At 38.4% G+C, this 27,704-nt stretch overlaps 1 protein-coding gene across 2 annotated transcripts in view; it reads right to left on the bottom strand.

Annotated features, from left to right (window-relative positions):
* The window catches only part of USP13 (ubiquitin specific peptidase 13), a 125,708-nt gene that overhangs the window by 49,782 nt on the left and 48,222 nt on the right, over positions 1-27,704 (bottom strand). For both annotated transcript variants that reach the window (XM_074298259.1, XM_074298258.1), the window contains 3 exons: positions 18,058-18,179; positions 9,148-9,290; positions 1,978-2,162 (listed from right to left, as the gene is read on the bottom strand). In XM_074298259.1, coding sequence (XP_074154360.1) covers positions 1,978-2,162; positions 9,148-9,290; positions 18,058-18,179 — 450 coding nt within the window. The remainder of the gene's footprint in view (positions 1-1,977; positions 2,163-9,147; positions 9,291-18,057; positions 18,180-27,704) is intronic.

The following is a 27,704-nucleotide window of genomic DNA, read 5'->3' as shown; positions in this document are numbered from 1 at the left end:
CCACTAACCCCCTTCATTTTATAAATGAGGAATCTGAGATCCAGAGAATGTATGTGGCCTGTCCAAGGTCACAGGGGTAATGAGTGATATCACTGAGATTTGAGCCACAATCTGCCAACTCCAAAAGCATCATTCTCTCCTCCCCAGCAATCTGCTTCTCAAATGACAACACTTTTTAGAGTCTTTTTTCTCTTTCTTTTCTTTTTCTTCCTTTATTTTCTTTTCTCTTTTTATTTCTTTCTTTTTTTGCAAGACAATTAGGGTTAAGTGACTTGCCCAGAGTCACATAGCTAGTAAATGTGAAACGTCTTAGGCCACATTTAAGCTCAGGTCCTCCTGACTCCAGTGTTAGTTCTCTATCCACTGTGTCACCTAGCTGCCCTTACCCTGTCTCTTTTAAAATCTGAATGTGCCACTGTGAGCCTCATTTTGGCTTTCCAGGCTGGATTATATATATATATATGTGTGTGTGTGTGTGTGTGTGTGTGTGTGTGTGTGTGTGTGTGTGTATGTATATGTATAGATATATGTATATATATGTATGTATATGTATAGATATATGTATGTATATGCATATGTATATGTATAGATATGTATATATATACGTCTAGATATGTATATATATATACATACACTCTTCATTTTAATACTGAGCAAAACTTGATTTCAGAACATCAGGTTGTACTCAAATTTATTTGGGGGTGGAAGGGGCAACATTTGAGGATATTGTTAGGAAGGAAACAAAATGCCCATCTCTTCTAAGGAGAGTAGCTGTAGGAGTCTCCAAAATATGAAAATAAAAAAGCTCCCATTGAGTATAATGCTGCTTTCTTAAATCTCTGAGAATCTCTAGCAGTCAGCCTGGGGTAAGAAGAGTGCAGGCCCAAATGGGTCTGAGGCAGCAGGAAAGAAGCAATGAACAGAAAGACACAGGATCAGAGACTTGGAGCTAAATAGGACCCTTTGGAGGTCATCTAGTCTAGCCCTTCATCTACAGAGGAGGAACCTGAACACCAGACTTGTTCAAGATCACAAAGTTTGGATTTGAATCAGGAACTTAAATCATCTAGCCCATGGTATCTCATATTAAAAATCAAAAATGAAGATTTGAGAGTATAAGAAAGGAGAAATAATGGAAGGTGAAAAAGAACATATCCAGTTTGGAGTCTGGGAGATGTAAAAGTTGAAGTGATGATGATTACAAATGTATCATCCAAATGCTTGAGGTCAGGATAATTGAGAAGGTTGACAATGGGAGATATCAAGATCTGAAAAGCATTCCCAATGAGAATGAAGATATCACCAGGTAAAATAAGAAACTATGGGCCATGGGCTCACCATAGCCTTGGGAGGCAAGTATTATATTTACCCCCATTTTACAGATGAAGGAACTGAGGCAGAGTGTAAGTGATTTGATCCTTGTCACAGATAGAACTTAAAAGGAGATCTTCCAGGTTCCAAAGCCATAATGGGACAAGTATGCCACGTGTACTTGTTTTACACATATCCATATACATACTGTCTATATATTTGCACATCTATACACATCTGTGTCTACCTCTGTACATATATATTTATGTATATATCTGTACATATATATTTATACATCTGTATATATATTTATATTTATATATGTATGTGTGTGTATATATACACACACATCTGTGAATATATTTATTTATTTATTTATTTATACTTTTGGGACCATTTTTCCGCTGTAAGGAACTTCCTGATGGTCAGACTCCCTATATGAGTACAGATCAGCAACTTGTTTATAAAGTATAATCTTAGAGAGTTTCTTGGAGTATTGAGATTTTAAGCCATTGCCTGAGATCACTCATGTTAAGGATCAGAGAACAGACTTGAGCCAAGATCATCTTAGCTCAACATCCAATATCCAACAGTGTATATAGTTCTGCTTTTGTTGCCATTGCCCCTTCCCCCAGTTCCTTAAATCCCAAAGCTTAAAGGACTCACCTGCTCCATCTGGAGTGATGGTTCCTAACTTCACTGCTAAAGGGTAGCCCATTTCTTTGTAATGGTCCAACGCATGCCCGTTTCCCCCCATGTTGTCAAAGAACCACTTTCCACAAAGAATGGTGCCATCAGTCAGATTCAACCAGAGGTTCTCCCGCAAGTCACATTTGGCACACTTCCAGCCACTGGATAGACACGTTAAAAAGAGGAAAAAATGTAACAAGTGAATAGGAAACTAGAAACAAATTATATGCACGTGCATGGGAGGTTGGCTAAACAAGTCGTGGCACATTAAAAAAATGGAATATTACTGCACTATAAGAACTGATGAATGCTGAGAGGCACAAGAAGACTTCAATGAACTGATGCACAGAGAAGAAAGTAGAATCAGGAAAGCAAGGTACACAATGACCTCAATAACATAAATGGAAAGAACATTAACAACCACAAAACAATCAGAACTGAATGCTGGGAAATTACAATGATCAGCCTTGTTTCCAAAAAGGAGATGTGAGGAGACACCTCCCTCCCTTCTTTGCAGAGGTAAGGGGGGACAAAGGATGTGGAAACAATGTGTATAAATCAGACCTTTTCAATGTGTTGGTGAGTTTTGTTTTTCTCTTTTTCATTGGCCCTCTGGGAAGAGAAGGGAATGATTTTTTTTAATAATTGCTAAGCTTTTTTTTTAACAGTGCTTCGAGGTTTGCAAAGCATCTTACATATATTTCCTTATTTACTCCTCACTACAATCCTGTGAGATAAGTTCTGTTATTATTCCCATTTTACAGATGAGGAAACTGAGGCTTGGGAGTAGTGAAAGAGGCTAGCCCAGAATCACACAGCTAGGGAAATATTTGGAGCTGGATTTGAATCAATCAAAATCTTCCTGACTCCCAAGTTCCATGCTACACTATCCATCATGAACACTTCAAAGCAAGGCTTCTCAATCTGGGATCACAGAAGACTGGAGAGAATTAGAATCCAATCTTTCCCTCCCCTGAAACAGGATTCTCTCTTCATTAGCACACCCTACTAGATGCCCTAAGGCCGGCTCCATGGTACTAATTCCTTACAAATGGACAAGGTGTCCGGAGCATTTTAAATTTTCTTTTCATGGAAAGATGATGTAGAACATGGGGCATTCCTGGATGTCCTCTGGGGAATGACTAGGTGGAAAAGACTGAAAGTCACTGGCCAAAAATGCAGCCTGGGGGCAAGAGCTGTCAGGGCAAGTTTTAAAATAGAAATGATCAAATCAGCATCTGTTTTGAAAGCCTTAGAGGGGAAACAAAGGAAATATTGACAAAAGAGAGAGCCATGTATTAGTGAAAGACTCCCAATATCTTATAAATCTGACTTTTTTTAAAATTTCATATGTAGGGAACTCCCAAGTGTGAAAACCTTTTCTACCAATAAAGAATGGTAAGTCAGCTATAACTGATGATCTTACAGAGCTTCTTCCAGCACTGAGAAACAAAAGTGACTTACCCACAGTCACACAGATAAAATAGATAGAAACGTAAGCCTGGGTCTTCCTGCTGGCTTTAAAAGCTGGCCCTTCTGCCATTATGCCTTGTTTCTTCTCAGTCCCAGTTTATTAACAATGCTTTGCTACATTCATTCAATTCACGTTTGGAACAAGACTGTTAGACTAAATCAGGGGTTTTTAACCTGGAATCCATAAAATTTTTTTTTTAATTTTGATAATTATTTCAATATAATTGGTTCCTTTTGTCACCTTACATGTTTTATTTTATACATTTAAAAAGCATTATTCTAAGGAGTTCATAAGCTTCACCAGACTGGGTCCATAATAACAACAATATCAATAATAATTACAATAACAGACAGCATTTCCATATATAGCATTCTAAAGTTTACAGAGCTTTTTGATCCTCATAAAAACCTTGGTAGTCAGATGCTATTGTTATTCTCATTTTGTATATGAGATATCTTGCCCAGATAAATAAATCTGAAACAAGTCTGTTAGAATAAAACAGAGATTTTTAATCTGGGGTTCAGAATTTTTTTTTATTTTGATAATTATGTCAATATCATTGGTGCCCTTTGTCACTTTATGTATTTTATTTTATACATTTAAAAACATTTTCTGAAGTTGATAAGCTACAATAGACTGGGACCATAATTACAATAATAATAATAATTACAGACAGAATTTCTATATATAGCATTCTAAGGTTTACAGAACTTTTTGATCCTCATAAAAACCTTGGGAGACAGATACTATTAGTATTCTCATTTTATATATGAGGAAACTAAGGTAAACATAAACAGGGGTTAAATGTCTTGCCCAGAGTCACACAGATTAATAAGTGTCCAAAAGCAAATCTAAACTTTCTAACTCCAGGCCCAGCACTCTATCACTATACAACCTAGCTGCTATAAAATAAAAATGGATTCGAACCCTTAGACCAGATGGTCTCTGGGATTCCTCCCAGCTCTAAATCTGTAATGCTAATTCACAAAATTTTTGTACAGTGTGACACTGAGATGCAAAGACAAAAATGGGACAGTTCTGAGCCTCCATCAGAGGGGTTTTGCTGCTTTGACTCCATTTTTATATGTAGAGTTTTGTACTGTAGAGTTTTATACACAAATAATGGGTCTATCTGATAACCTGAATTTCACTGGGGGAGTCTGCATGTATACAATTAAATACAAAATGTATACCAAGTAATTTCACCTGTGCTATGAAGGGAATTAGGGATTCCCACAAGGTGAAAGTGAAGGGGGAGAACATTGCAGACATAGGGAACCACTTTGCAAATGCAAAACACAACCATAATTCATGGGGAAAGAGGAGAAAAGATGTTCCCAGGAACAGCTTAAAAACAGCCCTCAGGGGACTGACAATTTCTGGGATTTGCTACAGTTTAAACTAGACTCCTTTTCTATCTATAGAAATGTGAAATAAGAAAGCTATTAAGAGGAAGGACCCTCCTCTTCTCAGTCTTCTGCCAAAGAAAGATAACTTACGTTCATTAAATTATAGTTAGTAACTCAGGAAAGGGGATTTATACATTTTAGAAAGAAACATATGAAAAGGGTTGAAACAAGATGGGTTTTCACTTGAAGTGAAACTACAGCTATTCTCCCACAATTCCCTTGCACATACACCCTCTGTTTCAGATGGCCTGGACAACCAGTGACTTCCCATACAGCACATACCAGGCTCCCTTGCACATAATGGGAACTCAATGAGTAGTTGGTGAATTGAATTCTTTGAGCATCCCAAGGAAGAAAGGTTTGGGTAGAGGATTATCCCTTGGAAACTAAAGGCAGAACGTGAACTTTGTAAAATATACATTCTGCGTAATTGCGGGCAATAGAGAGGTGCCTGGTGGGTGCGATTAGGGTGCAATGCATAACCAAGGAAGTACTCCAGAGAACAGGAGTCAAGGACACCATTGAGGACAAACATATGGAAGACCGTCTCCCCGGCTGGTAAATGTGCCTTGGGAAGCCAGAACAAGACAATCAGGTTGATTACCTTTACTTGGACACAGCCTCTCCAAGCTTTGCAAGCATATGATGTAGCAGATGGAATGAGTTATTTGAAATATGGAACAAGACCTAGGAGTAAGGTTTTTTTAATCCTGTTTTTTTTTTTACATTTAAAAAAATGTTTTAACTTCTTCCCAAGGCCCAAATCTGATCACGTTACTCCCCGGCTCCCGAGGATCCAATACTACTAGTGCACTCTGACACCCTCCAGCCCTGCCAGTCTTACTCCTCACAACTCCTGTCGATCAATAAACACTTATTAAGATAACTATGTTCCAGCTACTGTATTAGGATGCTGGGAATACAAAGACAAAGAAGGAAACAATCCCTACTTGCAAGTGGCTTACATTGAAATGAAAGGATACCTATAAATATTGAAAGAATACAAAGATATTACATTTATATGTACGTAAATAAGTATATGCAGAATAAATAGAGAGGAAAAGTACACATAAACACAAAGTATTTAACTACCAGTGTCGGTGGGAAGGCACCACCATGGATGGAAATCAGAAATGGGTTGATACAGAAGGTGGTGCTTTGAAATATGCCTTGAAGGAAAAGCGGGACTCTTTGATGTAGAAGTGAGGAGGAAATGCTTTCTAGGCAGAGCCAAGGAGAGGTGTGTAGATGGGGGATGAAATGTCATGTGTGAAGAACAGTGAGGGGTAACCAACTAAATACTAATAGCTAGCACTCATATAGGACTTACTATGTGCTGGACTCTGTGCTAGGTGCTTTATAAATATTATCTCATTTGATCCTTAACAACAATCACACAAGGGAGGTATTATCATTATCCCCATTTTATAGATGAGGAAACTGAGACAGCCAGGTTAAATGACTTGCCCAGAGTCACACAGCTAAGAAATGTCTGAGGCTGGAATTGAACTCAGGTATTCCTCAATCCGGGCACAGAAGACTATTCTCTATATTAAGCATAGTTACTTCAACACTTTTCTCTTTGAATTTGCAAAAAAAAAAAAAATGCCTTCTCCCTAAAATGCCCCTCTTTTCTCTTTTCTATCACTAAGAGTTCCTGTCTCCCATTAAGATTCAACTCAATTGAAGCCTGCCCTAATTTCTCCTATCCCCTCCTTCCTTAGTCCAAGGCTCTCGCCTTCCTAAATTTTCTTGTGCGTGTGTTAAATCTCCCCAGAACAATATAATCTCCTTGAAGGCACAGACTATTGCCTTCTAGAATTTGAGTCCTCAGAGTCCAGTATAGTGTCTGGCACATAGTAGGTACTTAATAAATGCAGGGTCCTTTTCATTTTTGTGTTTATATCTCCAGCTCCTAGTTTGATGCTTCATTCACAGTAAGGACTTAATGAATGTTTGCTGAATTTCAATGAATGCTAATGAAAACAACTTGATTTCTTAATGTTTTTTTAAAATAAAATTAAAATCTCTTAATAAATTTTCTTAAATAAATTAAATCTCACTCCAGCCAGAGTTCCCTCAGTATCCCTCATTATTTTAGGACGTTACCTTCATCCAAAGAGCAAAAATATAGCATGTCCTGGTCTCAGATGAGTACATTTATTCATTTCAATTTTGTTTCTAATTCTTGACGGCACCCCAATTGACTTTCATAAATAACTAAGAAGCAGAGATTATTTTCCCTATTTTTGAATAATGTCATAAAGCAAGGTGACACTAAAGTTTCAGTTAAGGAACAAGACAAAGAGCTTGAGTTCACTTGGCTCTTTCTAGTCAGCTAATTTTGATCTGTGTACACCTCGGCCGATGGGCTCTAATAATAGCAGGCATAGTGGGTGCTGGGCCGTAACCCAAAATTGGTGCCCCGCAGTGCCCTAGTGCCTGGCAGCTGGCCAAGGATTCGGGGAAGCAGCAGGTGGTGGAGACTCCTCAGAAGTGAGTGATTTTTTTAAAAGGCCCAAGACTTGGAAATCCTAAGGCAGTGGTGAGGCTGCCCCTTCCTTCCCTCTTTGGATACATCTTTTTCCCCTTCAAGGCTGCCCTGGCTATTTCTCTCCATCAGATTATAGCTAAAGGATCAAATGTTGGGGATGTTGGGGAAGGATGGGAAGAGGTGGGGAGATGAGTCTCTTGAGCTGGCTTTGTCACAATGGGTATGTAGCCTAATAATTTTCCAAACAAGGATGGTATCTTATTCTTGAATGATTAAAAAAAAATAATCCTCATTTTAAAGGGACATGAAGTTAAGGGTATAACTAGTGATTCTGGTGTCTTATGTAAGAAGGAAAAACTACCCTTTTAGGCTTCAGTTTTCAGCTGTGCCCACTTCTTTATGACCCCATTTGGGGTTTTCTTGACGAAGAGACTAGAGTGATTTGTCATTTCCTTAATCAGCTCATTTTACAAATGGGAAAACTGAGACAAAGGGGGTTAAATGATTTGCCCAGAGTCACACAGCTCAGACACTTGTTTGAGGTCATATTTCCAACCTGAGCCAGTTCTTCCCTCCTTAGGTAATCAATCAATAAACACTTATTAAATGGAAATGTTTTATATAATTATGAGATTGCTTACCATCTCAGGGAAGGAAAGGAGTATAGAATTTGGAACTCAAAACTTAAAAAAAAAAAGAAAAATTTGTTTTTACATGTAATTGGGAGGAAATTAAAGATTATTAAAAATCAATATAAACATGTATTAAGCACCAACCATGTGCCAGACACTGTGCTAAGTGCTAGGGCTACTAAAAGAAAAGTAAAGGATACCTCCTACACTTGAGAACTTCACAATCTAGTGGAGGAAGACAATATGAAAATAATTGTACATAAATACTCTACTCCTTAGGCAGCTTGGTACACTCCTTCCCCACTCCTGGAGGCTCACCATAATGGGGCCAGATTTAGTGCAAAGGACTGCAGCTCAGAACTTCTGAGCTTGTGCAGTCTACCAATAGCAAAGATGACAAACACCCCCCACTACTTATAGTTGTATCCCAAAGAAGAATTCCTTGATGAAGGAAATGTTTCCTATTTTCATCCTATTGCATGCACATAGCCCAGTGGTTGACATGTGGTAGGCTCTTAATAAATATTCATTGAACCTAATTATTTTACTGAATTAGGAGGATGAAAACACATTCTGAAAAAAGTTGTGTTCTCTTGAAAATAAAGGATTCCCGCAGCCGCTACATGTCTCAGTGGATAGAATACCAGCTCTGAAGTCAGGAGGATCCAAGTTCAAATCTTGTCTCAAGCACTTAACACTTCCTAGTTGTGTGACCCTCAGCAAGTCACTTAGCTCCAGTTGCCTTGGCAAAAAAAAAAAAAAAAAACAAAGGATTCCTAGGTTTTCTTTATATATAATTTTAATGGTAATAAATTAAAGTTTAAATGTAACTAGTTCAAATCCAACAAACATTTATTAAGTTCCTATCATGTTGAAGCCTTTTGCTAAGTGATAAGAGAAACAAAATTTTAAAAATTTAAAATAGTGCCTGCCCTCAAGAAGCTTACACTCTACTGAAAGGCATAAGATGTACAAAGATAAGTAAATAAGGGGGGATAGGAGTGGTATTTGTGGAACATTAGAGACAGTTTGCTGTACCTTCAACAGATCAGCATCCTTATGTGACCGGTGATCTCAGACACATGCCCAGTCCCCCCCCCCCACCTCACTGCCTCCCACCACCTGCAGCTCTCTCACCCGGGAGGAATCCTGACACCATTGTCCAGTTGCATGAGGTTATTAGCATGTTTGGAAATCTGCAGCTCATTTTCCCAGGAATCTGGCTCCTGTTTCCTATATGGAGATTTTGAATTAAGGACGGCATCACAAGCAATTGTTACCTGCAAGAGAAACCAAGGTATGATCTATAAAAACTAAGAACTTACAGGAGGGAAAGGGAAAATCATAATGATAAATGCCCTTTAGATCCAATAAAAACCCAAAGCAAAGGAGTAATATGCCACGTGCTACATGAGTCCTTCTCTATTTCCCATAGTCACTAGTGTCCTCTGTCCCTCACCCCCAAAAAGGTGTAATTGTTGAGTCATGTCCAAATCTTCATGATCCCATTTCAATTTTTTGACAGAGATAATAAAGTGGTTTGTCATTTCCTTCTCCAACTCATTTTGTAGATGAGGAAACTGAGGCAAACAGAATTAAGTGATTTGCAAGGCATTCGTTTTTATTTATTATTAAGAGAGAAGATGGCACAATGGACAGAGTGTTATACTTGTAGTCAAGAAAACCCAGGTTCAAATCTTGCCTAAAATATTTACTAGCTGTGTTATCCTGGAAATGTCACCTTTCTGGGTCTCAGTTTTCTCATCTGTATAAAAATGGAGGAGTTGGGTTAGACAATCTCCAAGCTCTAAATTAAGCAATCAATTAATGAGCAACCAATGTTTAAAGCACATTCTACTTGCCACACACCCTGCCAGGCATTATAAAGATACAAAGCTTACATCCTAATTGTCTAAGAGAATTGTATTGTCTAAATATCTAGAAAATAGTGCAAAATGAATACAAGGTGATTTGAGGAAGGAGGAACCTCAGAGTTGAGAGCATCAGAGAAAGCTTCCTATGGAAAATGGTGCTCGTTGAATCAAAGCCTGAAGGAAATCAGGGAATCTAAGACATGGGTGGAAGACAAAGAAAGGGAAATAGAATGGATAGAATGTTGTGTTTGTAGAACACAGAGCGGGCCGAAGGACTTAGATCATAGAGTGTGTGAGTCACAGATGTCAACGAGACATTTGTATTTGATCCTGAAGCCATTAGAGTTTATGGGCTACAAGGGGGTGTCTTGATCAGATAATGCTTTAGGAAAATCACTTTGGCATCTGAGTAGAGTTTGGATTGAAGCAGGGAAGAGTTTGAGGTAAAGAGACCAACCAGAAGGCTATTGCAATAGTCCAAAAGAGAGGTGATGAGGGTTAGAAGGAGAATGTTGGCTGTGTGAATAGGTAGAAAGGAACCCAGGAAAGTGGGGCTCCAATGAACAACACATGCTATGCCTAAGTTGGTCATTTCTCACAATTGCCTCATTTCATAAGTTCAAGATCCATCTTTCTCTCACCTTATTTTGCCCTGGGCAGCAGGCTCTACACAACCAGTGACCAAAAGGAAAAGGAAAGCAAGCAATCCTCAGATTTACCAGGCGAACCAAGCTCCTCCCTTTCAACTGACCTAGATCCTATTTCCAGCATTGAAAACAGTTTCCTAAACTTGCCCTGAGCAAGCAACACATGCTCTCAATCATACTGAGACTGGAACATTAGGCCACAATTCCAATTCTTAATGGGTACAAATGTGACCCTGGCTAGAGGCACTCAGCCCTGGTCCCTTTACACTTTGCACAGCCAATAGTCTCGTCAGTCCCGGGAAGTCTGGCTCGTCCCCAACCCATTAGTTTTCTGATCTTTGCCTCTGCTGCTATAAAAAGCCAAATCACAACTCCCCTCCTATGTCAGAAAGGACCGATGATGTAGTTCCTAGTAGAAGTTAGACTATATCGAGTAAACCAAAAGTTCTAATTTGTTGGAAACCTTAATAAGAACATAATAACGCTTCTCTCAAACTTCCCTCTCCTTGCTGAATTCCCATGTACCATAGGGTGCCTCCCACCACACCGTACAGTGATGATGTCATTTCTTATTTCCTGAGTGCTAAGAAAGGAACGGTATAGACTCTGTAGGCAAAAGACTTAGATTTGATTCAATTTTTAATTATTATTTTCCCCATCATAAGTCCCACTTTCTTCACCTGGAAAATTATATCCTTTCTAACATCAAATCTATGATCTTACACTCTAAGTTCCCTGAAGACAGGGATCTTCTAGTTTTCCTGTATTTCCTTTCTTAAACTTTTTCACTCACGATTCCTCTTCACCCAAGAAATTTTTATGTGACCTCAGATATGTTGATATATAAAATAGGTATACAAATCAAACATTTGTTGATAATAAATCATAATTTCATGACCCCCACATTAGTTATGAAACATCATATGGGGTTGTGAACCACAGTTCAAGAAACTGGTCCCTAAAGCACCTAATTCAATTCAATAAGTTTTTATTTAAAGTATCTACTGTGTTAGGCATTGAGGATTCAAGAAAAACCATACTAATGGTCCAGGATAGGGCACATTTGTAATCCCAGCTGCTAGGGAGACTGAGTCTGGTAAATTGATTAAGCTTGGGAGTTCTGAGCTGCAAGACGATTAAAAGGCACTCCGCTGTCTACACTAAGTCTGGCAGCAATACAGGGAGCTCTGGGGAGCCTAAGGAAGAGCAAAGCAGCCCAAGTCAGAAATGGAGCTGGTCCAAGCTTCCATGCCAATCAGTAATAGAATCAGTCTGAGTGGATCTCTGCTCTTCCAACCTGGTGAGACTTGCTCTCAAAAACAAAATAAAATCATTTTTCCAAAGAAGCTTATATGCTGTTGAAGGATATTGTAGATAAATAATAGTAATTGATGAATAAAAAACCTACTATTTTGACCCAGATCCAGCCTCTAGCCAGCTTTCCCAGAAGACAGTGTTAGCCAAGGAAGACAAGTTCAAATCCAGTTGCAGACTCTTACTAGTTGTATGACTCTGGCAAATCACTGTAAAATAGGGCTAGTAACACCACCTACCTCAAAAGAGTGCTCTAACAATCAAATGAGATAATATTTGTAAAATGTTTAGTGTAGCTCCTGGTACATAGTAAGTGTTCTATAAATGTTTACTCCCCTCATGTCATCCGCCTTTCTCTATAAGAAGTCAAAAAGTCCATTGTACAAAAAATGTGATTGTCTTCCCTTCCCTTCCTTCAAGTATGGGGAGGGAAGGAGAAGAGATAAACCCATCTCCCTACCTTGAATACCGTTGTTGCTATGGTTCAGTTGTTTCATTCACATCCAATTCTTGATGAGTTAGGGCAGGGGTTCTCAGACGAGATGCGGCCCGCTGAGGACATTTATGCAGCCTGCCGGGTTATGGCAAATGGGCTGAGGGGCGGAGACAGAGTGTGAGCTTTTGTTTTTACTACAGTCTGGCCCTCCAACAGTCTGAGGTTCAGTGAACTGGCCCCTATTTAAAAAGTTTGAGGACCACTGAGTTAGGGCTTTCTTGGGATAAATAATGGTGGTTTGCCATTTCCTCCTCCAGCTCATTTTACAGATGGGGAAACTGAGGCAAACATGCTGGAACTCTGTCTTCCCAGAAATCAGCAGGAGTCAGGTTCACTAAATGTCTTTATTCTAGATCTTTACCATCGCCTCCAACGCCAGGTCATGAGTGCGAGTGAGCATGAGTTCCACCACCCAAGTTTCTCTTACTCCTTCCACACAAGTCACTTCTCCCTCTTTGTCCCACCAATCAAGTCAGCACAGAACAGCTGGGGAGGGTCAACCTTCAAACAAATTAATAGGGAACCGTCCAATTGGCCATTAGTCTCACGTGCTTCATTATCCAAGTGCATTGCTCAGTTCTAGCCCTTTACACAAACATGGTTAAGTGATTTGTCCAGGATTTCCTCGTAAGTATCTGAAGCCAGATTTGGACTCAGGAAAATGGGTCTTTCTGATCCAGGACCAGTATTCTATCCACATGCTACCTACCTTCCCCCAAATTCCCCTCTGACACTGAAAGTTCTTTTCAGTCTGACAACTTCCTTTATTTTTTATTTTCTTACACTTTTATAATCCACATACTCATGGCCTACTCTAAGTTCTACACATACAACACTCCATGTCCTGTTTCTGTGACCAGAAACCGACTATACCCCTGTTTCTAAACTGTCATTTTTTTATACTGAATGTCCAATTTTTCTAGTCCAACCCACTCTTCTCCCATCCCAATTTCATCCCAGTGGTCATTTGGATTATGGTGGACAACAAGGAAAGGAGGTTTCTAGGAGGGAAGTGAGGTCAGGAAGATAGGAAAAGAGATAAAACCCAATGATTAGAATATAAAAATCAAAACCATTTCTAAATCTCATGTTGAAAAAATATCATGGGCAGATCTAACAATTCAATACAATTCAACAAAGAGTTTTTAACCAATCAACAAGAATTTGTTAAGCACCAGACACCGTGCTGGCCCTGGGAATGCAAAGACAAAAATAAAATGTCCCCACTTACATTCTAGTGGAGGAGATAGATATATAAAGAAGCATGTACAGAACATATGCAAATTAAATTGAAAATAATGGGGAGAGTACTAAGAGCTATGCAAGGTGAGGTCTCAATATAGGTTTGAAGTAAATGGTATCACTTACTGTGTTCAATGGAAAAGGAAATGACTTATCACTCTATTATGTCTGTCAAGAAAACTCCCAGTGGGATCACAGAGTTTAATATTACTGAAAATGACTAAACAACTGTGTTCAAGGCATTAGGCTTGACACTAGTGATCCAAAAACCAAAATGAAAATAGGCCCTGCATTCAAAAAGCTTCCATTTTACTTGTTTTTTATCCAAGTCCCACAGCAACCAATCCAGTGTTTTTTACAGATTCTATGGCTCAATTTTTATTCAAGGATAAGATAATATTTTCAAATGCACTTCTTAGTGATGGCCAACATGTTGCTGGTCATGGTGGCATAGAAGGTCAATATTTTCAAGAAATCAGAAAAATGACATTTAGTCCTTTTCCTGGGTCCGTAAGTCATTATTCTAAAAAGGAAATGTGGACTATTTTGCCCATAGTTCATTATTTTACACTTGATTACCTTAAGTTATCATAATGCAGGTCCGAGTTGGAAAAACTCAGCTTTACGTTTCATTAAGTGCCTAACAGGTTGGAAGTGTCCCAGACAGGGAGGCCAAGGGCTAAATGAGACACTCTTGGATGGTTAGGCTCTTTTTAAGCTCAGTAAATTTTCATTTTTGGAATAACAAAAAAAAAGTCTTACTAAAACTTTCAAAAGCAGCAAATAATCATTTATTTAAAAAAAGAAAAATATTCTTAATGTAAAATGAGAGTACCTGGATTTAAAACAGTCTGCCACTCACTACACCATATGACCTTGTTTGGGCTAGTAATATCCCTTAGTCTCTGTTTCTTTATCTGTAAAAATAGAATGCTTGACTTGAGAACCTTTAAGTTTCCTTCCAGTCTGAAATCTACGATCTAATGACCCTAAAATCTACTCTTTTATATGTCAGACTGTCCTGGGCCAATTACCATATTTCAGACACTCCCCCAAAAGTCAATGATTATCTTTTCCTGGCTGTAGTACACTTTGTTTGCCAGTGACACTGTAATCACTCATTGGATGGGCACTTGTCCAACATTTGCTGATGTTATTATGAGTTCTCAAACTTCAGCTTATATGCTGGATGTCATTACTGTTATTAGTTATTTCAGTCATGTCCTACTCTTGGTGACACCATTTGGGGTTTTCTTCCAAAGACAATGGAGTGGGATGCCATTTCTTTCTCTAGTTCATTTAACAGATGAAGAAACTGAGGCAAAGAGGGTTGTGACTTGCCCAGAGTCACACACCTGAGGCCAAATTTGAGTTCAGATTTTCCTGACTTCAGGTCCAATATACTATCCACTGTGTCATATTGAGGAGGACCTATGTCTAAAATATAAAGAGAAATAAAAGGTTTCATATAAATATGGAGTTAATGGAAAACATAAATGAAAATATAACATTTATTTATGATATATTGTTTCACATTTTTTGTAAAGGCAGATGTCTATATTTAAAATCTGCTTTAAAGAATGCTTTTTAAATGTTAATCTTAATTTCACCTTAAATTATGTAATTAATTTAATCTTAATTAATTTTTCATTTTAATCTGCTTTAAAAAATAGAAATTTTACACTAAACTCACAATGATATGGGAGCCCTAGTCATTTCAGAAAAATCAAGTCACCAAGCATTAAGTGCCTAAAATATACCAGGCCCCATGTTAAGCAAAAAAAAGCAGACAAAAATAGTCTCTTCATTTTATCAAATATAATTTCCTCTTTATATTATTGACATATATATTATTTTTCTATTTTAGTTAAATAAGCATTTCCATAACATAGCAGAATAGGAAAAAAATATATAGTTGCACATGAAACTTTGATATTTATTTACAGAACCAGCTAGGTGGTTCAAATCAACCCTCAGACGCATCCTAGCTGTCTGAGCTCAGGCTAGTCCACTTTATGCCTGTCAATCTCAGTTTCTTCATCTAAAAATTGGGATAATGGCAGCACCTACCTCCTGGAGTCACTGTGAAGAGCAAATAAGATGACATTTGTAAGGCAATCTGCAAACTTGGAAGTTCTATGTAAACGCTAGCTGTTATTATTCTTTGGCTTAAATGATCAGAGGATAAATTCAACAACAGTTACAATAATAATAATAATTGACAATTATATATCACTTTACAATTTTAGATACATTTAGATACATTATTTCATGTAAACTTTACAACAAAATCACTTAGTCTCAGGGCTACTGTCTGAGAAAGACATGTATTTAAATACATACTATGTGGTTTAGACTCCTTTGAAAATAAACAGAGAAACAAGACTTGGATGCAGTAATGAAACAAAACACATAAACTGCTCTCCTCCAAGCTGGCTTTCCTTATCAAGTAGGTCAAAGGCAAAAAAGAGAATGAATGGCTGGCTCTCACCTAGTCTCTAACAAACCCAGATTCACAAAATACAAGTCTGCCTTCCTGGCAAGCAGTAGTGGACAGGTGTCTGAGCATGCTGGGAAATACTGTCCAGAAAACCTAGAGGCTTTGGCAGGCAAGAAAAGATTTGGTTCCATCACAGGAGCAAAAAGAGGGATCTCAGCGGTCATCAATTCCAATCCCCTCATCTTATAGAGGAGGAAACTGAGGCACAGAGCGACTGGTGTGGTGCAGAGTCATCCGTAGCTAGAAACAGTCTGAGGTAGATTCAAAATCAGGTCTTTCTAACTTTAAGTCTAGGGATTTACCCACTCTGTGTCAACACACTGCCTCAATCCTGACATTCCTCCCTGCTGCCACAGTTCCCATACCCTCAATTGCCCCTTTAAACCTTGGAGAGAAAAGACAGGGAGGAGAAAATGAGGAAAAGGGAAAGAACCCAAATATCAGGAAAAATTAGTATTAACAACTGGCATTCCTATTGCATATAACTCTTTCTATATTATCTCATTTGATTCTCACAAGAATCCTGTCAGGGTTACAGATGAATAAAGTGAGGCTGACAGAGGTTAGCTGACTTGCCCAGAGTCACATAGTAATTAAGTTCTTGTGGCAAGATTTGAACTTGGATCTCCCATTTAGCTCTCTTTGACTGGACCATGCTGTCTCTTGAGAAGAGGAAGAGAGGAGGAAGAGAAAAAAGAGGGGAACAAGTTGAAAGGGCTCTTCTTTTAGAGACAACTACTCAGATGTGAGGAAATGGAATTAAAGCTGAGTTGTAGTTGGCTCCTATCCTCAAACATGCAGGTCAGGTCAAGGACAATACCCGAAGAAGGGCACAACCATGGTAATGATAGCTTGCATTTACACTGTGCTTTAAAGCTTGCAGAGAACATTGTGCCCGTGGGGGGAGCCTAGGGAGAAGGAAAAGAAAGGGAGATGAGAAGCAGCCTCACTTCCATTTTCCTTTTGTGTACAGATGTCATGACCATGGTTCCATGGCCCTTGGTCTTGGTTCCACCCAGAACCCAAGTAGTCGTGAGCAATGACTGTATACTCTACTCTCAGGAGTAGTTGTGAGCAATGACTGTATACTCTACCCTCACGAAGACTCTAACCAGGCAACCAAAACTATACAGAACGCTTTCCCAAAGCACAAATCATCAGATCAGAGCTCCATGGCTAGATAGGTACAAAAATCTCAAACAATCCAACCACCTGATTTTAAAGATGAGAAAACTGAGGATGACGAGGTTTAATACATAGCCCATCATCATACAGAGAGCAAGCATCAGAAGAAAGAACTGAACTCAGATCTCTTGACTCCAAAGTCAGTGTTCTTCCCATTGTTCCACAATAGAAATAATTCATGAAAAGATATGTCTTACTTCTTCTGACATTCAAATGATACCAAGACCTTTCAGGGGGGAAAAATATTTTAATTCCCAAGTCTACTCTAGGTTCTCTATATGTGACATTCCATCTGGCACTTTCATGATTTTGTACAGCCCTACGCAGAACACTCTTCCTACCTGAGGATTCTTTCAAATCCCTGGATCCTTTCAGGATTCAGCTCAAGGGCCACCTTCCACACAAGACCTTTCTTCCTTCCTCTAGTCATTAATTTTCTCAGTCCCTTGAGTTACATAGTATATATTGTGCATTTACTTTAAATATCTTTTTTCCATCTTATTTTATTTTTCTATAACCCCTCCTCCTCTGGTAGAATATAAACTCCTCAAGGGCAAGGATTGTTTTGGTTTTCTCTCTCTGTGTCCACAGAATCTAGCAATGTGTTTGGTATCCAGTAGGCACTTAATAAATGCCTATTGGAGTTTACAAAATTTGTAGGGAAAGGACTCAGCAATTTCTCTTCCTGAAACACACATACATACATACACACGTCTTCCCAAAAGATCAGTTTCAAGTTCGGAATCACACACATCCATCTCTATCTATCAGCAGTCCACATCCACTGACCAGTGCAGGTAACTCCTCTATATTTGGCAATGCAATTTCGTAGTGGTCTGGAAATATAACGAGCTTGGCTTCATCTTCATATTCATAATCATCGCTATTTAAATCTCCAGTCATTTCTAGATCTGGGAAAAGAAATAAAAACAAAAAGGTTAGAAAAGCAGGCCCTTGGCCAAAACAACCCCAATAAAGACTAGATGCAGAATAAATTGCAGCTTAATATTTTTAATCTACAGGTGATGTGTGCAATAAGCTTTTCTCCAGTAGCTTTTCCCTCGACTTGCCCAAAGCTAGGAATAAAAAGTCCCTCCTGTTTTTCATAGCTAAAGACTATAAATATCCATTAAATTAGTACCTACAAAAAGTACAAAGCCAAAAAGAATATTCACTTGGGTTTTATAATCTCTGGAAAGTAAACATCTTTAACATTCTGGAGCACAGAATGACCACAATACAGAATAGAATGATATAAGCAAAAAAGAGAGTGAGCTGGGGGGAATCTAGAACATGGAATATCAGAGCTGGAAGGGACTTTAAAACACACAACAAGAAGCCTGCGAGGAATTTCAGCACCAAAAATATCAATGTCGGAAAGGATCTAAGAAGACACAAGAGCAAGGCTGCATCAGACCCTCAAACGTAGAACACCAGAGCTAATAAACATCTCAAAAAACATAACAGCTTGACAGAAGACCCTGGAACATTAAAAATCTGAGCTAAAAGAACCCCTAATCAGAACCCAGGCTATCATGGGAGAGACCTTAGAGGTCATCCAATTTCACCTCTCCATTTTTATAGATGAGTAAACTGAGGCTGAGAGTAAGCTACCAAATATGCCTTAGAAAGTCATTTGATGGTGATTTCACAGAGATTAGCATGGAAGGCTAACCACATTAGACAATGAGTCATTTAGAGTAAAAGGGGAGAGCTCAGGCAGTGAGCTAGAGAAAGAAGCAGCAGAACATGAGAAAGACATGTTCTCATCATGTTTCAGAGAACTCTCAAGTTAGAAAGATGAGCTTTCCTAATTTGTTATTTGTTTATCAAATCATAGCCTCTTCCCTTAGCAAATCTCTGGCACAGACTAGGAGAAAAGGACTCATGGAAAAGTCTTAATGAGCAATGCTAGTACTTCTCAAATTCATTTCCACGCATGAGAAAAGGTTTAATGCCAGCATCCTAACTCATGTTTGTATATTTAGATGTTAGGAGTGATAGGGATAAGCCACATAGTCGTATATTTTTAATAATCCCTCCTCTCTCCACCCCAGCAATTTCAGGCAAATTGTTTTGTGTGCTGCAGGGAGAGATCAAGCAGAAGGCTCGAGTCCCTCCGCTCAAAGCATCACCCTTGCAACCTGTGGAGGAAGTTCAAAAACTGAATGGGATGAGGCTACGGGACCCTGAAAACCCCTTGGCTAGATACAAAAGTCAGAAAGGACAATGGTTTAGGAATCATAGAGTCCTAGATCTGGACTTAAAAGGGTTTAAGTCTAAACTCAGAGGAAACTGAGACTGAGAGAGGGTGAGTAATTTGTCCAGGATCACACAGGTAGAAAAAAAGTCCAGAATTGGCATTCTGATACTGCTATTTAATTACGTAATCTTCGGCTCTTTGAGGCTCAGTTTTCTCATCTTTAAAATGATGTTTACAATATTTGCACAATCTATTTGAGTGGGTTGATGTAAGGGAAAAGTCTGAATTATTATTTAAGAAAGGCATTAACATTTTTATGAGTCCGAGAAATAAATATGATACCATAAAAAATAAAACCACCTATTCTGCAAAGAAATTAAAGGGCAATATAGCCAGAAAAAAATATTCTGAAGATAATTCCGAGAACTGGCACCACACTATAAGGTCAATTATTTTAGAAATGAGCAAAAGCTCTTCCACAAGCTTTGATTTTGGAGGCAAATCTTCAATTTGACAAGCATTTATTAAGGGCCTCCTATGTGCCAGGCATGATGCCAAGTGTCTGAGATGCAAAACCAAGAATGATAAATGGACCTAGCTCTCAAAGTGCTAAAGTCTAGGAGAGGAATAACATAGAAACAGACAAATCCAGGAGAGATGAAACACTTACACAGAATATTAGCCAAGTTAATTTGTTTCTTGCAGAGAGAGCCTGAAATTTCCTTCCCAGATTCTAAACAATGTCTTCCTTTAATTCTTTCATTTTGCTTCTAAAATCTCTTTATTTCGCAGATAAGACTAATTTCGTAGCCTATCCAGTTAAAATCTACTAAAGGTTACTATTTATCAAAACACACTTTTGTGTTTCTCCTTTTGCTTGCCCAGCTCTAATGTTCTGTGGGCTTGCAGCTCCCCAAAATGCATTCTGTGGAATGGGGACATCACTGAGAGAGCCTCTAATATGTAATGATTTTAAACTGAGGAAGGTAGAGACTTCAAATGATCAAAAGATATCATTTAGAATTCATGTAACCCAGAAGCCAGCTCTCAGCAAGCCAGAGCCAGATAATAACCCTAGATTAATTCGGAAACCCATCAAATCAACATTCTGGAGTGGACCCTGAAATTCCCAGAAGTCTCTTACAAGAAATTCCCACTCCGAGGACAAATATTGATGGTTGAGGAGCCAAGAAACCAAATGCCAATGAAATGGCACCAATGTCAGCCTGACATCTGTCTCTCCCACCAGTCACTTTAACAGCTGGTAACATCTGCCTCCATTCTATAGCCTTCTTGTTAATCCACCTTCCATTTTAAAAGCATTTCTTTTATGCCCAAGGAAACTAAGAATTGGAAGATTTTATTCATTCATCCAACTTTTACTAAGCCCATACTATGCCCTAGTCTTTGTGCTTCAGAGAGATTTGATACCTTGTATTCAAATATCTAGAGATGTCAAGAAGACCAGAAAACTCCAGAGAAGAAAACTAAGAACAACAGGTGGATGCCACAATTACAAAAATTTAATTGTAAGTTAAGGAAAACCTTCCCAAGAATTAGAACTGGGAGGTAGCTTAGCAGTATAGAAAACCCTGGAGGTAGGAAAGACCAAGTCTTCCCTTGGACACATCTTGATTATGTGATTCTGAACAGGTAACTTAACCACTAAAGTGCCCCACACATCTCACCGAGACTATAAATATCTATATATGCTAATCAGCATTGGTCGAGAAAATTCCCCAAGAGACATCCCCAAACCAATGAAATCACTCCAGTCCAAAACTGGCCCAGTCTAAAAAGAAAAAAACATACCTCAAAGTGGAATGGGCTTGTTCAGGAGATTAACAGGTTCCCTTCTCTAGAGTGTTTTAAACAACAGTTTAATGACAAATGACTTAATTAGTATATTGAAAGAATTCTTTTTCAAATATCAGTTGAACTAGATGGCCTCTGAAGTCCCATTCAATCCTTTGAGATTTATGATTCTAATGTTTATTCCAAGAATCCTAGTAGGAGTCTTGTCCCATCTGTTTCCCACATATTTAACTGTCAGAAAGCAAAGGAAAGATCCATAAATGTACTTCCATGTTCTGACTCCCAATTTTGGATTCATTTGTACTAACTATATTATCTGAATAAGCATTTGGTGTATTGGCTGTAAATCAGAGAAAATCCTGCTATTTTTGCACTGGAAAATAGAATTTTCTAATGATCTAAAGAGTAGGTATGAGAACAATGCCTTAGGCAATTGAATTTTTTCTCTCTCCCACTTCAGTATCACAAAAAGATTTTCCCAAAAAGTGAAAAGAGAGAACAATTTAAAGGAACCACTGATATTTTGGTGCCTCGTGTGAATCTTCTGAACATTACTAAGGTCAAGTTGATGGTGTATTTCAGGCTTCAATCTATTTCACATAAACTACAGAGCAAGAACTAAATGAAAATAACCTTCGGGGCACAAGAAAACCAAACAGAAGTTAACATTAGTGACCTGAACAATTTTTCTCGAGTTTTTAAGTCTTCAGACCAATCTTTTAGCTGCTATTTTCAAAAGAGAAAAAGAAAAGTCCTACCAACCTCATCAGAACAGAAAGAGTAATTTGTTGGGAATGACACCAATGAGATGATAATTATCTTTATTCAATACAATAACTATACATCACTAATTCAAGATGTCATGAGCAGCCCATAGTAGAGTAAATGAACCTATAGTTTGACAGATGAGATGCCAAGGACCACATGGAAGCGCTGAGGACCATAAAAAAACTACTAGCTTAAGGGAGAATTTCACTCCTTTGTTTCATGGGTCTACATACACTCCTGGATAACATGTCCTCCCATTTATTGGCCTCCTTATAAAATAGAAAAAGGAAACCCAGGCAAATTGGAAGGAAATTTTTTCATCTTAAGAAAATTAAAAGATTTCTATAGTCTCTAAGTGCTGTGGGAAATAGTTGATTACTTAGAGGTCTATCCATGATCAACTACTGGCCTTCTATGGATTCCAACTTTTTATAAGGCTCTATCCTGATTATCTATGGACAACTAGTCCATGTGGTTAAGTCAATAAGTAAGTATTTATTAAATATCTGCTATGTGTCAAGCACTGTGCTAGGGATATCAAAAAGAATAAAAATGGCTCCTGATCTCAAGGCATTTTCAATCTACAGGAAGGAACTTACATGCAAATAACTACATACAAACAAGATATATACATATACAGAGAGAGAGAGAGAGAGAGAGAGAGAGAGAGAGAGAGAGAGAGAGAGAGAGAGAGAGAGGACAAATTAGAGGTAATCTCAAAGAGAAGAGGTTAACATTAAGGAAGACCCACAGATGCTTCTTGTAGAAGATGGAATTTTATCTGAAACTTGAAAGAGAAGTCTGAAGGCAGAAATAGTGAGAGAGAAGATTCTAGGGATAGAAGACAGCTATTGAAAATTCAATTGGAAGAGGAAACATCTTGTCTGAGGAACTGCCAGGGAGTCAGAGCTAGTGGATCACAGAGAACATAGGAGGGAATAAGGTAAAAGAAAAGTGGAAGGCAGGAAGAGGCCAGGTTATGAAGGTTATATTAATATCCAACAGAGAGCTTTTATATTTGACTCTAGAGGTAATGGAGAACCACTGGATTTTACTAAATGAGGTAAAACAGACCTGTGCTTTTGGGAGATCCATTTGTCAGCTGAGTAAAGGAGGGGCTCAAGTTGAGAGAGACTTATGGCAGGAAGGTTAATGTGATCCAGGCTTGAGATAATGAGGGCATGCAATGGCTGTGTCAAGGGCAAGAAAGGGTGAAATGCTGGAAAGGTAGAATCAAAAGAACTTGGTAACAGATTAGATAAGAAAGGTAAGAGAAAATAAAGAAGCCAGAGTAACCCTAAATTGCAGTCCTAAGAACTGGAAGGATAATGGTGTCCTTGACAGGTAATAAGTTAGGAAGAAGGAAGGGTTTGGGAGAGATAGAGTTTACCAAGTAAAAGAGCATAGTGGGAGGAAAGAAGAGAGCCCAAGGGAGCCACCCACAGTTATCAGGGAGAGCCTATATTCTCCAGATGTCAAAAGCAGAGAAAAGCCCCAAGCACATTGGATATAAACATGTGATGACATGAACAAGAGTTACACAAGATTGGGGGTGAAGGAATAAGGAGAATGGGAAGGGGGGACAAGATTGGGCTGAAATCTGCATCATTGGATACAGAGGAAGTAAAAAAAAAAGGGGGGGGGAATTAAGTACTCCCTTTTGCATGAAGGAGAAGGAAGCCCAGGGGCATCTTTTGTTAGATGAAGCATATACTTTTATCTTCCTACATAAAAGGAGCATGATTCAGAGGATAGAAAATATGGACCTCAAGAAAGAAAGACCTGAATTTGAAGTCTGCCCCAAATGTCACCCAGTATGTAGCCCTATGTCACCCCCAAATCTTGACAGAAAGAGGATGGATTTGATGCAGAATGAGATGTACGTTTTTGAGTATGACCAATTCATTTTTCCCTTTTATGCTCTGATTGTGCATCTTTGTGTCACCACCAAAATTCCACAGTACGTCTCCTTGGTAGGATGGTGTTCCAAATAGGTCCACCTGGCACCTAGAGGAAATCTAAAACACTGGTCAGAGAAGAAAGTCATGAAACTCCATAGCTTAGGGTCTAAAAATTCCTGGAAAGGCATGAGCATGAACCCCCAAAGAATCAGAAGGTGTGGAATCTGCACAAATGAAGAGCATTCATGAGGACATGGGTCTAGCACAGTGCAGTGGACAGAGTACAAGAACTTGGATTTGAATAAATATCTTGTTTTGGAAAGTCTGATCAGCAGAGCTCTTTGGAATGACTGAAAGTAGCCCTTTAAATTTTGTAGTTATTCAATTGTAACTAAAACCATTATAAATTGCTTGATCTCAACAGGATATCAGGTTATGCATTCAGCAGTCTGAAGAGTACCGGATCTGTAATGAGGGCTCACTGTTCATTTGGGCAGAACCTGGGTGACCTTGGGCAAACACTCACTCTCACTCAATCCAATCCATTGCCAAATCTTTCTATCTTTACCACACTTTGTATATAACCCCTCCTCTCCATTTACATAACCATAATTCTACTTCAGGCCCTCATCATCTTTTGCCTCAACTCTCTGTACTTAGCATACTCCCTCACATACAGGAGGCACTTAATAAATGATCCAGTCTACCCCACTACATCTTCCACTCAGCTACCAGAGGGATTTTTCTAAAGAACAGATCTGACTCCATTGTCCCCTGCTCAATAGGCTCCAGTTCTCCAGAATCAGATTATAAAGTCCTCTATTGACATTTAAAACTCTTCACTATGGCCTGCGTGTCATTCCTTGAACAAATACATTTCCCAACTGGGTGCTGCTTCATTGGCTTCCCTCATGACTGGACTGCTCTGTCCCCTCAAGTCCATCTCTTAATCTGCCTGACTTTCTTTTAGAGTCAAATCAACCAAACTTCGGCAGAAGGTCTTTCCCATTTGCCTAGCTACTGATACCTTCCCTTTTCAGATAACCTTACATCCATTTAGCATATGTCTTTTATGCACCTAGTTATTAACATGTCGTCTCCCCCTCAGAACATTTGCTCCTTGAGGGCAGAAATGTTAAGTTTTTATTGTTGTTATGGAGGGTGGTTGACCTTTCTCTGTATCCTCAGTACTTTGATCATGTGTGGCATATAATAAGCACTTAATAAATGCTTACAAATGAACCAACTGACTTCTTTGGGTTTCTATTGCTTTGCCTGTAAAGTGAGGAAGGTAGATAACATAATCTCTACACTCCATTCAGTTTAAAATCTATGATTCTATGATCAACTGACATTTTGAGGTACTGAAGAACTGTGTAAAGAGAACTTACTTTATTACAATTTAGATGACTCCATAAAATCTTTATTCTATATGTTAAATTACAGTCAAAGTGGAAAGAAGCATCAGTTGGTACACAGAGAAGAGTATCTCTATGCTCTAAGAAGGACTTTGCAATATATAGAGTCATGCTGATTTCACAATTGATCTATGGCTGACCCTGGGGTCATTGTGTCTTAGAGGAGGGGAGACCAATTTTGTAAATCTCCTAGCCAGAGTTGGTTCGGGAATATCTGAAGCTATTTAGGTTTTTTTTTAATAATTTAAATAATTTTCTTTATTCTTTGGCCTTGAATAAGAATTGAGAGGAAAGCAAAACATAAGTGATCATGTATGTTAAAATGGTAGCTTATTCTAAAATGGCATTATTCATGTCAAGAAAGGGAAATTACACTGTTTCTCATTCTCTGCAGCCACAGATGGAAGGTTGCAGAAAAGTCCCAAGAAAAGATTAGATTCTGTGCTCTCGTGACAAAATGCTGTAGGTTTAGGGGATCAAATTCTTCTCGGCACTGAACCTCTTCTAGAATAATTCTCGGTGTTATAAGTTACCAAATGTTTTCTGAAGATTTGATGTAAAGTCTCTCTCTAATGTTACTTGTTTGCACTCTGTTTTCTTTCTCACGTTTTCTTTTCTTTCCTTCTTGATCTAATTTTTCTTGGGCAGCAAGATAACTGTATAAATGTGTATGCATAGATTGATTTAACATATATGGTAAACATATTTAACATGTATTGGATTATCTAGAGGAGGGGGTTGGGGGAAAGAGGGCAAAATTTGGAATAAAAGGTTTTGCAAGGGTTAATGTTGGAAAAATTACCCATGCTAATGCTTTGTAAATAAGAATTTAATTCATTCATTTAAAAAAGATTTAATGTGAGTGTGCCAGAAAGTCCCTTCTTAATAATTTGCCAAGTTGTTTATTTTTTAAAGAACACTTTAACTTGTTCTTAGTTAAAATGAAAACATGTAGCTATAAATCAGACACTAATACCCTAATATTAATTATCTCAATCTACTTGTCAGCTTAATTAGTATTGGGTTCCTTCAGCAATGGATACAAATTCTTATTTAAGGGATATTCTTAGTTAAGGGAGTTGAGGAAAGATCTAAATAAGAAGGCACAGTTCAAGGAGACTTGTCTTAGGTATAATAGATGGGCTTGAGAAGCCAGGAATCTGCATGAGATTTCTGAGTGTTGGGTAATAAAGTGGAGAATGGGGGGAAAAGACATTAGGAGTAGGGAAGAGCAAGTTACACTGATATAGCTCAAGAAAATTAAAGAGAAAAAAAAGATACACAGATACAGACATATAAATGCATATTTATAAATATATAAAACATTTATAGATAAATATATATTGTATATATTTATATACATGCACATTATATATATACATACTGCTATATTTAATTGTATCTATATCTATGTGCAGAAATATAAATATAGAAATCTCACTATTCCAAGCAATATTTACCTCATCATCTAGTGCCCTCCCATATTGGTTCATATTTAATTTTGCATTTATTTTCTCAGTCTGTCTTTCTGCCTCTCTGTGCATCTCCCCTTGTCCTGGATATGTGTGTTTTTGTGTGTGTGTGTGTGTGTGTGTGTGTGTGTGTGTGTGTGTACAAGTGTGTGCATATGTCTTTCTCTCTTATCTGATTTGAGTTTCCATTAGAGATGGTAATGGGGAATCCCCGCTGCAGGCATTCCCAAAGCTCATTTTGATGTGTGATCCTCTCAGGGCTATTTTTGGTTTGTTTTTGTTTTTGTTTTTGCTTTTTGCTTTTTGTTTGTTTGTTGCTGTGGCAATTGAGAGTAAGTGACTAGGAAGTGTTGTGTCTGAGTCCAGATTTGAACTCAGATCCTCCTGACTTCAAGGCAGGTTCTCTATTCACTGCACTACCCAGCTGCCCCTCTCAGGGTTATTTAGTAAAAAAAATTCACAAACCTAGAAGGAAAAGCAACCTCACCGTTTAGTTAGCTCAACTGCCTTCTTTTACATATGAGGAAACAGTCATCATTTTCTCAGCTTTACCACAGAGAAGGATCTATAATTCTGGGTGTTCTCAGGGCTCAGCTAGCTACTTTGACACTTTTGGGGGGAAAATAACAATAAAACACCTGTGGCCCCTGCTGGAGGCTTAGATGGACTTCAATACAGGCTGGGGGAAATGGGGAAGGGAAGGAAGGATAACTACCATCTCTAGATTCCTATTTAACTAATTCTTCTTGTTAATCAGGTCCTGCTCAGACTTCTATTCACCAATTTGGTGTTGTGGTACAAGACCCTAGTTGTCCCTCCCTAGTTGTAACTCTGGGTACAAATCACAACCTCCACATGC

Source organism: Sminthopsis crassicaudata, chromosome 3 (genome assembly GCF_048593235.1).
Source record: "Sminthopsis crassicaudata isolate SCR6 chromosome 3, ASM4859323v1, whole genome shotgun sequence".
In the NCBI taxonomy this organism is placed as follows: domain Eukaryota; kingdom Metazoa; phylum Chordata; class Mammalia; order Dasyuromorphia; family Dasyuridae; genus Sminthopsis; species Sminthopsis crassicaudata.
Note: the sequence above shows the minus strand (reverse complement) of the source record. Positions and strands in the feature narration are given on the sequence as shown.